Consider the following 12789-nt stretch of genomic DNA (forward strand, 5'->3'; position numbering starts at 1 on the left):
TAAAACATTTGTATGCACGTACAACACTTAAGACCTTCAGTATATCAGTATGTGGAATTAAATTATGAAATGGAATAAGCAAAGCAATCAAACAATGTACTAATATGATCCACTTCAAGAAACTCTTCAAACTTAAAGTGTTTACAAAGTACAAAGAAGAAGAACCATGACAAACATTCTCAATTTATTTCATCCATCCATTCATTCATTCTTAAAGCAATCTTACTTATCTCATCACATGAAATATGACTTACTTCACCAATTATTATTATTACATTCTTACTATTATTTATTTATTTATTTGTATTGTGATTACTTATGGAGTTTATTGTGAATAAATTGTGAACAGGAAGTGAACAAAAAGTTTTAGCAACTGTTATGTAAAGAAAAGGGGTAGGATTAAATAAGATCTGCTTCTTCCTACTCCTTTTCGAACATGTTGAAAAGAGAAACTGGAAATTGTGATGTATCATGTTGTATGCTTGCATGTTCGAAATAAACTCAAACTCAAACTCAATGTTCACATCATCGAGTTTTAAGGTGCTTCCTCGCTTCCTTCGTTCGTGAAATTTTATTGTATGTCTTATATCATGCCTCTCACCTGGGTAATAGAAGGACGAGGATCTAATCCAACATCTTAGTACACTTTGACAGCCTATATTGATAAAATGCAGGAACATGTGATCAGGTCAGGTGGTTAGTCAGGTGGTTAGGTCAGGTGGTTAGGTCAGGTGGTTAGTCAGGTGGTTAGGTCAGGTGGTTAGGTCAGGTGGTTAGTCAGGTGGTTAGTCAGGTGGTTAGGTCAGGTGGTTAGTCAGGTGGTTAGGTCAGGTGGTTAGGTCAGGTGGTTAGTCAGGTGGTTAGTCAGGTGGTTAGGTCAGGTGGTTAGTCAGGTGGTTAGGTCAGGTGGTTAGGTCAGGTGGTTAGTCAGGTGGTTAGGTCAGGTGGTTAGGTCAGGTGAGGCAGAGACCCACTTGTCATGATACAACTAATTAAATTAAATTAAGAAATACATATTTTTCAATCAAACTGTGTTTTAAATGCAATTTTATTCATGATGAAAATTGTTTTTCAACATTTACTTGAGTAAAAATCACTACATTCACACACAAACCTAAAATGAGGCTTCTTGGTCTCATGCCGCTTCTCATTCCTGTCGGTATAGAAACTGAAGAGGCTCAGGACGTGGCTTACTGGCTGGTCACATAAAGTCGCCAAACGAATGTTTGAAGAGACATTTTTTCACCATTAATTTCTAGTTTGTAAACTGTAGAAGAATGGGATTCAACTAAATTGTTTTAGGGGCCACATTTCCAGAAAACTAAGTACCAGTAGGGTCGGACTCTTCCCTTCACTACTAATATTATTTTGTATATTCTGGAGAACCAGCGTCCTCTACAGTAGACATTTGGTTTGTCAGACTTACAGGAATGCTCTACTGTTTTTAAGGACCTTCTGCAAAAAACAAAAACAAAACTAGTCAAAGATCATCTCTATGACAGCACTCCAGTGTTTTTTAGGAATCTGCTTTAAAAATGTGAGTCTCTCACAGGTGAACTAGACGTGCAGACCACCAGTTGAATACCCTACACCTACATGATGAAAAAAAAAAGGACCTTACATGGAACCTTGAGGAACACTATTCGTATAAGTAAATGAGTTGTACAAATGACTACTGACTGTATCTGAATAATCAAGCTACAAGAAACACCTTAGTTACATACATTACATTATGAAATAAAATTGTCAAAAAGGAGAGGACTTAAAGGACTTAAATCACACATTTGCACCCCAGTGGTCTATGTTTGCCCGCAAGGTCAAATTGTCAACACACGGATGTGCCAATGTGATTACAGTGGTCCAAGTTCCTCTAACATGACCACTCTAGTGTTTTAGGAATTTTCTGCAAAAATGTTTTTGGACTGATTAGGGGCCGGTGTGTTGTCATTCCCGGCCGGATTTGGTCCCCGAGTTGCGAGTTAAACAGCCCTGCTGTAGACCTTATTTCCAGTCCAATGTTTTTAATATAAGTGTGACAATATTATCCTTGATAAGATGACTATAATTACAGCTGTCAGCACCGTATTAGAGTGCCTCTTGTAGTACTCTGACTTGCCACACTCTTGTAGTACTCTGACTTGCCACACTGTGAGAAGTGGAGGCGACAATGAGCTATCAGATGCATGTTGCTACTGTGTCTTATCAGCGAAAAAGCCAGAGTTTTTTTTGTTGTTTTTTTTTTTGTCCAAATCAAGAACGTTGAATAAAGAATGAATACATATGGCTGCCAATACGGAGCATTATATATCCAAGATCAAATATTGCCTTTTAGACAAAACAGAGGTGATTATAAGACAATCATATGTTTTTACGCAGGATAGTGCATGTACTTAGATACTAATAGAGAAGAAGGTAAGACATATTCTATTTTGAATTTTTTTATTTTATTTTATCAAAGCAAATAAATGAGACCAATAAGTATTAATAACATTTTTATGAAGGTTATTTAGTCCTTTCTTGTTATTTTCTTAATGAGCAACTTGTATTAACAGTGATATGGCTGTAAAATCCCAAGGCATCAATGCCTCACATGGTGTGAAGGTCACTGCACGTCCCTGACAAAATGTACAAATGGTTTGGGTTTGCCAACTTATTTGATTTGAATTGAGGTGACAAAATGAGTGACAGACATGTACGTAGGCCAACTGAATAATATGCATAGGCTCTAGCTAGAAGACACTTACTACTGTAGTGCCACAGTGACCAACGTCGTTTGGATATTTTTTATTTTACAAAATGGTTTAATGAAGTAGTTTTTCCAGTATTTAATTCAAATTTTGACACAATTCTAAAATAAAAAAAATACAACTTTATAGTCTCACAGTTGAAACTGGTGTAAATCAGATATGAGTATTATGTTTGAGACCTGGCTTTACTGTACCATATGATTAGTGAGCGTTTGTTGTCTTTTTTGTGTCTTTTGTATGCACTGTTACTAAATGGCAGAAGAAAACAAAACTTTTCTATCAAGGCTCCAATACAGAAAAAATAAAGTATTATATATTTTTTTCTTTTTCTCAACAGTCATTACAGTATGGGTAATATATGTTGTGCTGCATTATTAGAATGTACGTTATTTCTGACTGTAACATTTCAGCTCAGCATCTACAGTTGCCTTAATACATTTTTAGGAAAACAATGTTGTTTTTATTTGTTTCAGTGCAGTAATGGGCCACTGATGTTATCAGTTGCCCGAAAACTGTTTCATTTTGTTGTTACATTCTCCTTCAATTTTGCTGACATTGCTTAATTTACTTCCTACTGTAATTGTGTTGTGTTTATTTTACTCCATAGTAACATTTTCCACACAACGACTAGACCAAATTACAAAATCTGGCCACTGAAAAAAACCTTCTTCTTGAAAAAGTTACAGTAAGCCCAGAAATAAAGTAGCTATGAAACAATACGTGTTTATCAGAAGCACATTTGGTGGAACATTAAAGTTTGGGTACACATGTTTGCCATAAAAGCGAGACTGCGGCTTGTCATGGTGATAGGAGGCAGTGGCAGTATATCTGCCTCATCGTCATTCTGCCACCATTACAATATTTATACTTATATTAGAGCTACTGCAGTAATTTCATTATATGCTTAGACAACAATGACAGTATAACTTTTGTAAATGTGCTAAGCTTTTTATCTAGTGGTTAACAATTTAAAATGCATTAGATAAATGTGTAAAATCCAGGTTAATGGATATGCTTATTTTGCACTAAACTAGGGCTGCAACTAACGATTAATTTGATAATCGATTAATCTGTCGATTATTGCCCCGATTAATCGATTAATAATCGGATAAAAGAGACACACGACATTTCTATTCTTTTCAGTATTTTATTGAAAAAAAACCAGCATACTGGCACCATACTTATTGTTATTATTGTTTCTCAGCTGTTTGTTAATGTTGCAGTTTATAAATAAAGGTTTATTAAAATAAATAAATAAATTAATTAAACTTTTTTTTTTTTTTTATTAAAAAAAAAAAAAAAACTCTGCGCATGCGCATAGCATTGATCCAACAAATCAATGACTAAATTATTCGGCAACTATTTTAATAATCGATTTTAATCGATCTAATCGATTAGTTGTTGCAGCCCTACACTAAACAGGAAGTCACGGTGTGTAGGTTTTAATGCTGTTTAACCAGAGAGTAGCTATGCTCCCCATGTCGATACATACTGAATAATGTTATAGAAATAACCCCTTTGGTACCATGTATGTACCACTTTATTATAATACATAACAAATAATATATAATACACTTGATGCGACCCCAAAAGGGATACGCGGTAGAAAATGGATGGATGGATGGATGAGTTGTTTGATATAGGAGTGTTTGCAACTAAAGCGAAGCCTACTTAAGTGGGTTTCAATGTGTAACAATATCTTTGACTATAACTTTTTTTGTTTGATCTTGATGACTGAAATGATGATTCAACTTTCTATGCAAGCTGAAAAGAACACATTATTTTCGGAAGTAAATTCCTGCTTATCCCCCCCAGAGAGGTCGGTAGAGGGGTCAGCAAACAGTAGCTGGTTGTATTTTTCCTGTGCCGCTCTAGGCCTTTTTTATTTTATTTTATTTTTTTAGTTGTTTCTTGCTTTTGTGTGCACTTTCTTCCCTCATCGTGCAAATTGAGCCGGGGTATCACATGTTATGTACAGAATCCTTCTGTAGTATTTAAATCATGTGCGAGAGGTGTTTTAGATCCGCAGATGTTGTTCTGGCACTCCAAATCTTGGCTGCCACACTGTATTTAATAGCCTCTTTGACACACACCGAGTGTGCATTAAGTGCTCTCAGCATTAGCGACTCAGCACACTTTCGACTTAAAGGCTGCATTCAAGAGGTGACGAGAAGGCGTCTAATGCTAGTACTGGCTTGACGCGTTGATAACACAGTGCAGCCTGCTGCCTGGTGAACACGTGTGTGTGTACACTTACTCTCAGGGAATACACACACACTGGGGATGTCATTATGAGGCGAGGGGATTTGCACACGGGGGAAAGAATTAACGGAAGTATGCACTGATATACTATAAATGTGCTCTGAGATGATGCTAAGAAATGAGTTTGCCCCATTAATATGACAACATACACATCCATTTATTTTTATTACTGACAGAAAATGATTGGAGGAAGATAAAAAAAAAAAAATAGAGCGATAATAAAGTTTAAGGAGAAGGAATTCCATTCACACAAAGGCAAAAGAGAGCAGATGAAGGGTGACACAAAGCATGAAACATTCCATTCTTTTGTCACCCACAGAAACGGCAAAACAAAGAATAAGTAATTTGTGTTGGGTAAGGGGACAATTGTGTCAAGCTTTCTGTCATAAAAAAAGATCAACACAGCTCGCACACAATTGGCTGTGTTAATTTGTTAAAGTACCACTGGCAGTCACACACACACTAGGTGTGGTGATAATACCCTCTGCATTTGACCCATCCCCTTTTTCCACCCCCTGAGAGGTGAGGGGAGCAGTGAGCAGCAGCGGTGGCTGCGCTCGGGAATTATTTTGGTAATTTAATCCCCAAATCCAACCCTTGATGCTGAGTGCCAAGCAGGGAGGTAATGGGTCCCATTTTTACAGTCTTTGGTATGACTCGGCCGAGGTTTGAACTCACAACCTTCCATCCTCAGGGCGGACACTCTAACCACAAGGCCACTGTGGTTAGGCCACTAAAATACCACTAAATTAATATGCACATGTGCCGAACATGGAATTGAACTTCATTGTAAATGCAACGACATTTCATTTTCAGTACAGTCTAGGAACAGACGTTGATTAAACCGAGTAGACAGAACAGGAAGACTGATGGGTCGCTACATGGGTGGCGCACCATAAAAAGGTAGGAAACAGGTTAATATGGGGGTAAGAGGAGGGGGAGAACAAAAGCAGATGCCAAACAAAGCTCATATAGTGGGCTCAGTTTGAGACCAGAAAAAAAACCTTGAGCAACAGTGGCACACATGAACATGTTACGGCACACAAAAACTCTAAACTTGCGACAGGGGGTGAGGGGATGGGGCATCCGGTCCAAGGCTGCATACCGCAGGAGGGTTGGATGGGGTTGGATGTGTGCGTACATGGGTCCATGGGTGCGTGTTTTGTCTATAAGCTTGGAAGTTGCTCTGCTTGGCGTCCTTGAACAGAATCAATATCCCAGGTGTCTTTGAAGAAGGGGGAACATCCGTGTCCCATTGCTGCAATGATCTCGCTGAGGTGTTTTCAGCATGGCCTTGCCAGGGAGCTTAATTGTAGATTAAGATTGTTTTGGTTAGGGCGATCAAACACATTCAAATATTTTATCTGCTCTAGTTGTCTTTTCTGCCTCTCAAATTGATCATAATTTCGCCTTCATGTAACATTCATGCAGTTTTGTTTTTTTCATAACATTTATTGTGCCTAATTACATAGCCAGTGTGACAATGCTACTTCTATGGAGCTCCATGAGCACACCAAAAACCACCCGGGAGTTTCCTTTTTATACTTGTTGTATATTTAAATAATGTATAATATCTCACTAAAGTGCGTACACCCGTCACATCACATCAACCGTTTTGTTGTATCTCCTCAAGGACATCACAATGTGCAAACAGTCAAATTCAAAGTAGTCTGTGTACAGCTTCAAAACCAGTATACTCAACAGACAACCATTATTGTCTAAAAGGCTGGCTATACAATTGAGAACACCTCACAGTGAACACTTTGGGCCTGATCTACTAAGATCCCAAAAAACAAGTGCTAAATAGTGTACGCAAATTATAAAAGTGTGTGTACTATTAGTGGGTGTGTTGCGAGTGACATACTAAGACTGTGTGCGAAAATAATAAAAAGTGCAAAAGCGGTGCAGAACGCCCTATTGACATTAGGATTTTTTTGTGTGATATACTGTCATTTCTTGCACATCTGGCATCATGTGTGGCGTTTTGACTATGTTTTTGAGCATGCAGCCCACAACCCTAATCTGTGCCACTTTTTTTGCAATATAGAAGCGCGATCTAGACAAGACTATTTTTAGCATGTCAAAAGTGTGCTCTGGGAGCTGGCCAGAGGTTTTTGGCATAACACTGGCAATAACCACAGCATTTGGAATAATCCAATTGCAAAAAAATGCATGTTGAAATATATTGTTTAATATAGGAAATATGTTAATAATATATCTCCTATCTGAAAAACAAACACCATTAAAAACTTTGCCAGCAGAGACCATTGTTTTGGTGTCTGCTGTCTCCAAATCAGTTAATAAGTCATCATTCATCTGCTCAAAGAGGGAATTGCTGGACAGATGATACGTTCAATATTTTATTTTTGACAGAAATATGTCGATATTGCACTGATTGCCTTCTTCTAACCTTAAGCACTTACGCATAACTGCGAGTTTGCACGCCTATTTTAAAGGCCTACTGAAATGAATTTGTTTAATTTAAACGGGGATAGCAGATCCATTCTATGTGTCATACTTGATCATTTCGCAATATTGCCATATTTTTGCTGAAAGGATTTAGTAGAGAACATCGACGATAAAGTTCGCAACTTTTGGTCGCTGATAAAAAAAGCCTTGCCTATACCGGAAGTAGCGTGATGTCGCAGGTTGAAAGGCTCCTCACATTTCCCCATTGTTTACACCAGCAGCGAGAGCGATTCAGACCGAGAAAGTGACGATTACCCCATTAATTTGAGCGAGGATGAAAGATTTGTGGATGAGGAACGTGAGAGTGAAGGACTAGAGTGCAGTGCAGGACTGGCTGGCATCGGATAGCGCGTCTGCTATCCAACGCAAAGTCCTCCTGGTTGTGTTGCTGCAGCCAGCCGCTAATACACCGATCCCACCTGCAGCTTTCTTCTTTGCAGTCTCCATTGTTCATTAAACAAATTGCAAAATATTCACCAACACAGATGTCCAGAATACTGTGGAATTTTGCGATGAAAACAGAGCTGTTTGTATTGTGATACAATGTGTTCGAATACTTCCGCTTCAACCATCGACGTCACGCGCATACGTCATCATACATAGACGTTTTCAACCGGAAGTTTCCCGGGAAATTTCAAATTGCACTTTATAAGTTAACCCGGCCGTATTGGCATGTGTTGCAATGTTAAGATTTCATCATTGATATATAAACTATCAGACTGCGTGGTCGGTAGTAGTGGGTTTCAGTAGGCTTTTAAGCATGCTAAATATAGACGCAAATAATTTCAGGCTTGGTAAATCACATTTCAGGTGCTAAATGATTTTATTTGCATTTCCTCCTCCTACTATTGTGGGCGTTGTAACAATCAGCACATATTCTGCATATACAGGAAGGGAAACACGTTAAATGGATTGATTGCTATTTTGCTCATTTAAGAGACACAATCCTTAGATTGTTAGATCAGCTTTACGTGCACTATCAAGTTTGCAGGTTTCTAGTACACACAAACCAATAGTAGTTGAGGTCCATTGTGTCAAAGTGATAAAACATTGTCGCTTTCTTAGCAAGGCAATTGTAATTTTGGAAATGTGTTTGTGGTCATTATCATGTTGTAAAACTGCCATGCGGCCCAGTTTCTGAAGGGAAGTGCTTCATTATCTGTTTACAGTGCTTGTTGGGATTTTCCTAATGAACAACAGCTCCCCAGTACCAGCAGCACTCGTGTAGCCTTGTTCCCTTTTTTTGGTCTGCCTTCTAGTTTTATGGTTTGATCCTAGTTTACGTTGACACAAGGGTGAAAAATGGATTTTGTGGTTAAAAAAATAAAAACATGCTTTTAAAACCTGACAATCTAAAACTGAAGCAGATGGCTTTTGGGTGGTTTGTATTGATCATTCCAGAGAGAGACTTGTTGAACCAATGCCAAGGTGCACTGAAGTTGTTCTGCTCGTGTTCATGGTGACCCACACCTTCCTAGGACACTTTTCATTTTGACACTTCACTTAATAGTTTGTACCATTGCCAAAGTTCAGGCCATGAAGCTTTCACAGTTGTTATGAACTGCAAGTGTCTGGTGAGATTTAACAGGGTTGCTGTGGCACACAGGATGATAGAGTGGCGGGGGTTCCATTTTTGGCAGCACTAACAAAGGTTTGTTTGGAACAAATATGGAAGGATGGGCCTGTGATACCCGCTCTGACACAATAAAACACTTTAAAACACTGCCAACATGTTTTTTTTCATTGACAATGATCACTTGATGGCAAAGGTAGTAAAATAAAGATTGACATGATGAACAGTGCAGCACTGCAGAATACTAAACACGATCTTACAAGTTGCGCTAAAATGTAAAAGTGTTTTCGTAAGCCACTATTGCACAGTAGTATGGCACTATGATATAACAAACTGCTTTTGCATGTTCCATCTTTCCAATTTTTTTGTTCTGCGCATTCATTTGTTGGCCTATTTCACACTTGACTGTCACACCAAATGACATCCAATTTTGCAAGGCTTGCCTACTCTGGGAAAGGGCTGAACGATATAGTCTAATTAACTATGTAATTTTGTTAGACCATTATGCAAAACTCTCATTTCTTCTTTGGCAATATTCCAAAAATGTACATTAGAGCGAGGATGTTGGGTTCATCTTGTGTTCCACTGGTAACTCCTCTTCCTAGAAGGCAGTCAACTAATTAAGTGTGCGTTCACACGCTTCAATCTGTGCTGTGCCTAAGCAAGCACAGCACCTAAAGTCTGGATTCCTTGACTAATGTATGCCCCACTGTAGGATGGTTAGAGGATGGTATATTTGCCCAAACACATGCAAGGTTACATAACTCAGACATGTGGTATAATCACTGCATTGGTTCCTCCCTCCCATTGCCAATAAAGTTGGCCAAACATCCGAATGGCTCCAAATTGTCCAAGTATTCTTCCTTTCTTTTTGGGTCCCACTTTCTCTATCACACTTTTTTGTATTTACATTTCTTTCCGCTTACATAATTTTTTTGGTGGCTGCTAGAGGTTAAGATTTCTATTCCAGTGATGGGAAATTAGCCCTTTCCTGTGTGAACCTCTACATTTGACTTGACAGCCAACTCACAAGCAATACGAGGCTAGCTTTGTTCTAAACTTAACAGATTTGTATATATTTATACATTTCTCAGTTCATGTTTGGATGACTCATCTATCTGTGGGTGTCCTGTGCCTTGAACCACTTCCAGAATGTTCTCATAATTTTTTGGACTTTAGACTGCATTCTCTTGTCTTCTAATCTAATGTTGCATCTAATGTATGCATTGTTTACATCAAAATATGTATTTTTTCCTTATTTTCTATTCAGACCTCGTTCTTGCACTTTTTTTTTTGATCATCGTTTTATTTTTCACTTAATGTGAGTAATTGTTTTATCGTCTTTTGAATGGACAAAATTTGCCTTGACAATAAGCCACTTGAAACATAGGAACATGTCTGCATCAGATTGGAAGATAAAAGCACAGCACTAACGTTATTGATTTTTAAAGGTATCCAGCACATCTTGACCTAGGCTGCAAAGGTCGATGGTAAAGCCTATCAGTCAGAATTTTCATATTTGGATTATTTCTCTGCCAAAGCACGGACCTTAATTACCATGGTTTTAAAGCTGGGTTCAAATGTCATATTGAGCAATATTTCTCTCAGCATTCTATCAGATTGTTTCAAATGGACTGCACATTGTCATCTGCAACAGTGTTCTTATTGTCGTAGTCATTTCTTTTAATTTTTAGTTGTTTCAGAGAGACCTGGAAATCTCAGGGTACCTTATGAAACAATATGTGGCTCAGACAATGATATTTCATTACAAAGATACTTTTCAATATATTGTTCGTCATAAACTACGATACATCCATGTCTTCATAAGGGAGAAACATAACAACTTACATACTGCTAAGTTTTTATCTAGCTTTGTTACATTCACAAATTTAAATTCAAACGATGCAGATGTATCAATTTCACTTCACTGCTCGAGTCTGCCATATTCATGCCATTTAATTTTGTGTTTCTTTTGTGACTGTGGGCCATTACTCAGCCACTCTGCACGAGAAGCGCCCCCCAAACGCATAAGTTTGACTCAATTCACTCAGGAAGAACGATAGGAGAAGTTTATAGCTGCTAAAAAAAAACAGCTCCATATCAGTAGTTCAGTTCAGTTTAGTTTCTGTTTATTTCGAACATGCATATGATACAATGTAATTCATCACACATTTCCAGTTGTTTCATTACAGCACGTCCAAAAAGGAGTAGGAAGAAGCAGAGCTTATTTAATCCTACCCCTTTCCATACCATAGCAATTTTATCCAATGTCCTTGTTATTTTAGTAGTTATTTAGTAGTAGTGTATGTATAGTATAATACTAAGGATAAATATCGGGATATTTTGCCATATCAATATTTTGCCACACTTACTTTCCGCGTTTGGTTGGACCAAAATATAGTACTAACCTGTTGAGATACCTTAACAGTATTGTTTGTGTGAAATAAAACATACTTCCTGCTACGTGTTGGTTGACCAATATTGTGATATTGCAGTACTACAGTAACACCATTTTCCAGCATTAACTCTGACCTGTAGTGTTTATAAATGTGAATGTGGTGACGATATTTGTTGATTCAATAACTAGGATATCTCAGTTAGCAATGCGTGGCTGGCTGCCCGTGGCATTTTCTAATATGTACTGTCTACAAACCCTAATAACTCTGTAATTGATATTAATGCTACCATAACAAATCAAGTCAATATTTTTTAATCCCTAATTCATGATGGTAACCAACAATAATGTCTAATTGCGTTACGGCTTAACAGTTTTATTGAGATATGCATTAATTGCATCCGGCTGAGGCACACTGAGTTTATAGTTGTCTGAGTGCAGAACATAAAATGAAACTTGAATTTACCTTCTAACTCATTAGCGTGACAGTCACTGTGGTTTCATCTTCTTGCCTAATGGGATGCATAAGAAAATCCATACAATGTCTGATGGGATACAGTATATTATGGTTGTCGATGACCATGTATGTCTCATGGTTTGTCAATACCTTTTGCACCATCCTATGCATTCTTTGGTCATCATTCTTGTTGTTCTTTCTTGGCTAATTGTGCTGTTTTGTGTTTGTTTGCGTTTTCAGGATTTTGATGACTTTATCTTTGCATTTTTTGCCATTGAGATGGTGATCAAGATGGTGGCTCTGGGGATTTTTGGCAAGAAATGTTACCTTGGAGACACATGGAACCGATTGGATTTTTTTATCGTGTTGGCTGGGTAAGTCACAAGCATTGCTCTCAATGTAGTAATTGAATCGAGCAGCCTGAATCCGGCTGTGCAAAGATATAATGATGAGAACAATTTTTTTGCTTCTTAAACGGAAATGTAAGTGTACCAACAAACAAAGGTGGAATGTACCAAATTACTTTTACTCATGTTACTGTAATTTAGTAGTGTAGTGTGTTGTAGACAGTGGGATAATACAATGTATAAAGATAGTAGAAATGTCTATCGAACGGTATGATTATCTATTATGGATGGATGGATATATTAATTTTATGTCCGGGGGAATTTTTAAGGTAAATGCAGCAACAATTTTACTTTGCAGTAGCATTTTTACATCACTTGAAATAACTCTACGACACAATCTTGTAGGAGTATGGATGTCAACAACATTCCATAGACAAAGATCACAATAGAAGCTAAGTCATCAAAACCGTAAGAATAATTGGTGCCATAAAGAGGGAAAATACATTTCTTTGTTTTGATTAGATAAGTCAAGTATTGAC

At 37.7% G+C, this 12789-nt stretch overlaps 1 protein-coding gene across 7 annotated transcripts in view; it reads left to right on the top strand.

Moving 5' to 3' along the window:
• Nucleotides 1-12789, top strand: part of cacna1g (calcium channel, voltage-dependent, T type, alpha 1G subunit) — a 321489-nt gene that overhangs the window by 12229 nt on the left and 296471 nt on the right. For all 7 annotated transcript variants that reach the window (XM_062056250.1, XM_062056253.1, XM_062056254.1 and 4 more), the window contains exon 2: nt 12144-12277. In XM_062056250.1, coding sequence (XP_061912234.1) covers nt 12144-12277 — 134 coding nt within the window. The remainder of the gene's footprint in view (nt 1-12143; nt 12278-12789) is intronic.

Source organism: Entelurus aequoreus, linkage group LG08, assembly GCF_033978785.1.
Source record: "Entelurus aequoreus isolate RoL-2023_Sb linkage group LG08, RoL_Eaeq_v1.1, whole genome shotgun sequence".
Taxonomy (NCBI): Eukaryota; Metazoa; Chordata; class Actinopteri; order Syngnathiformes; family Syngnathidae; genus Entelurus; species Entelurus aequoreus.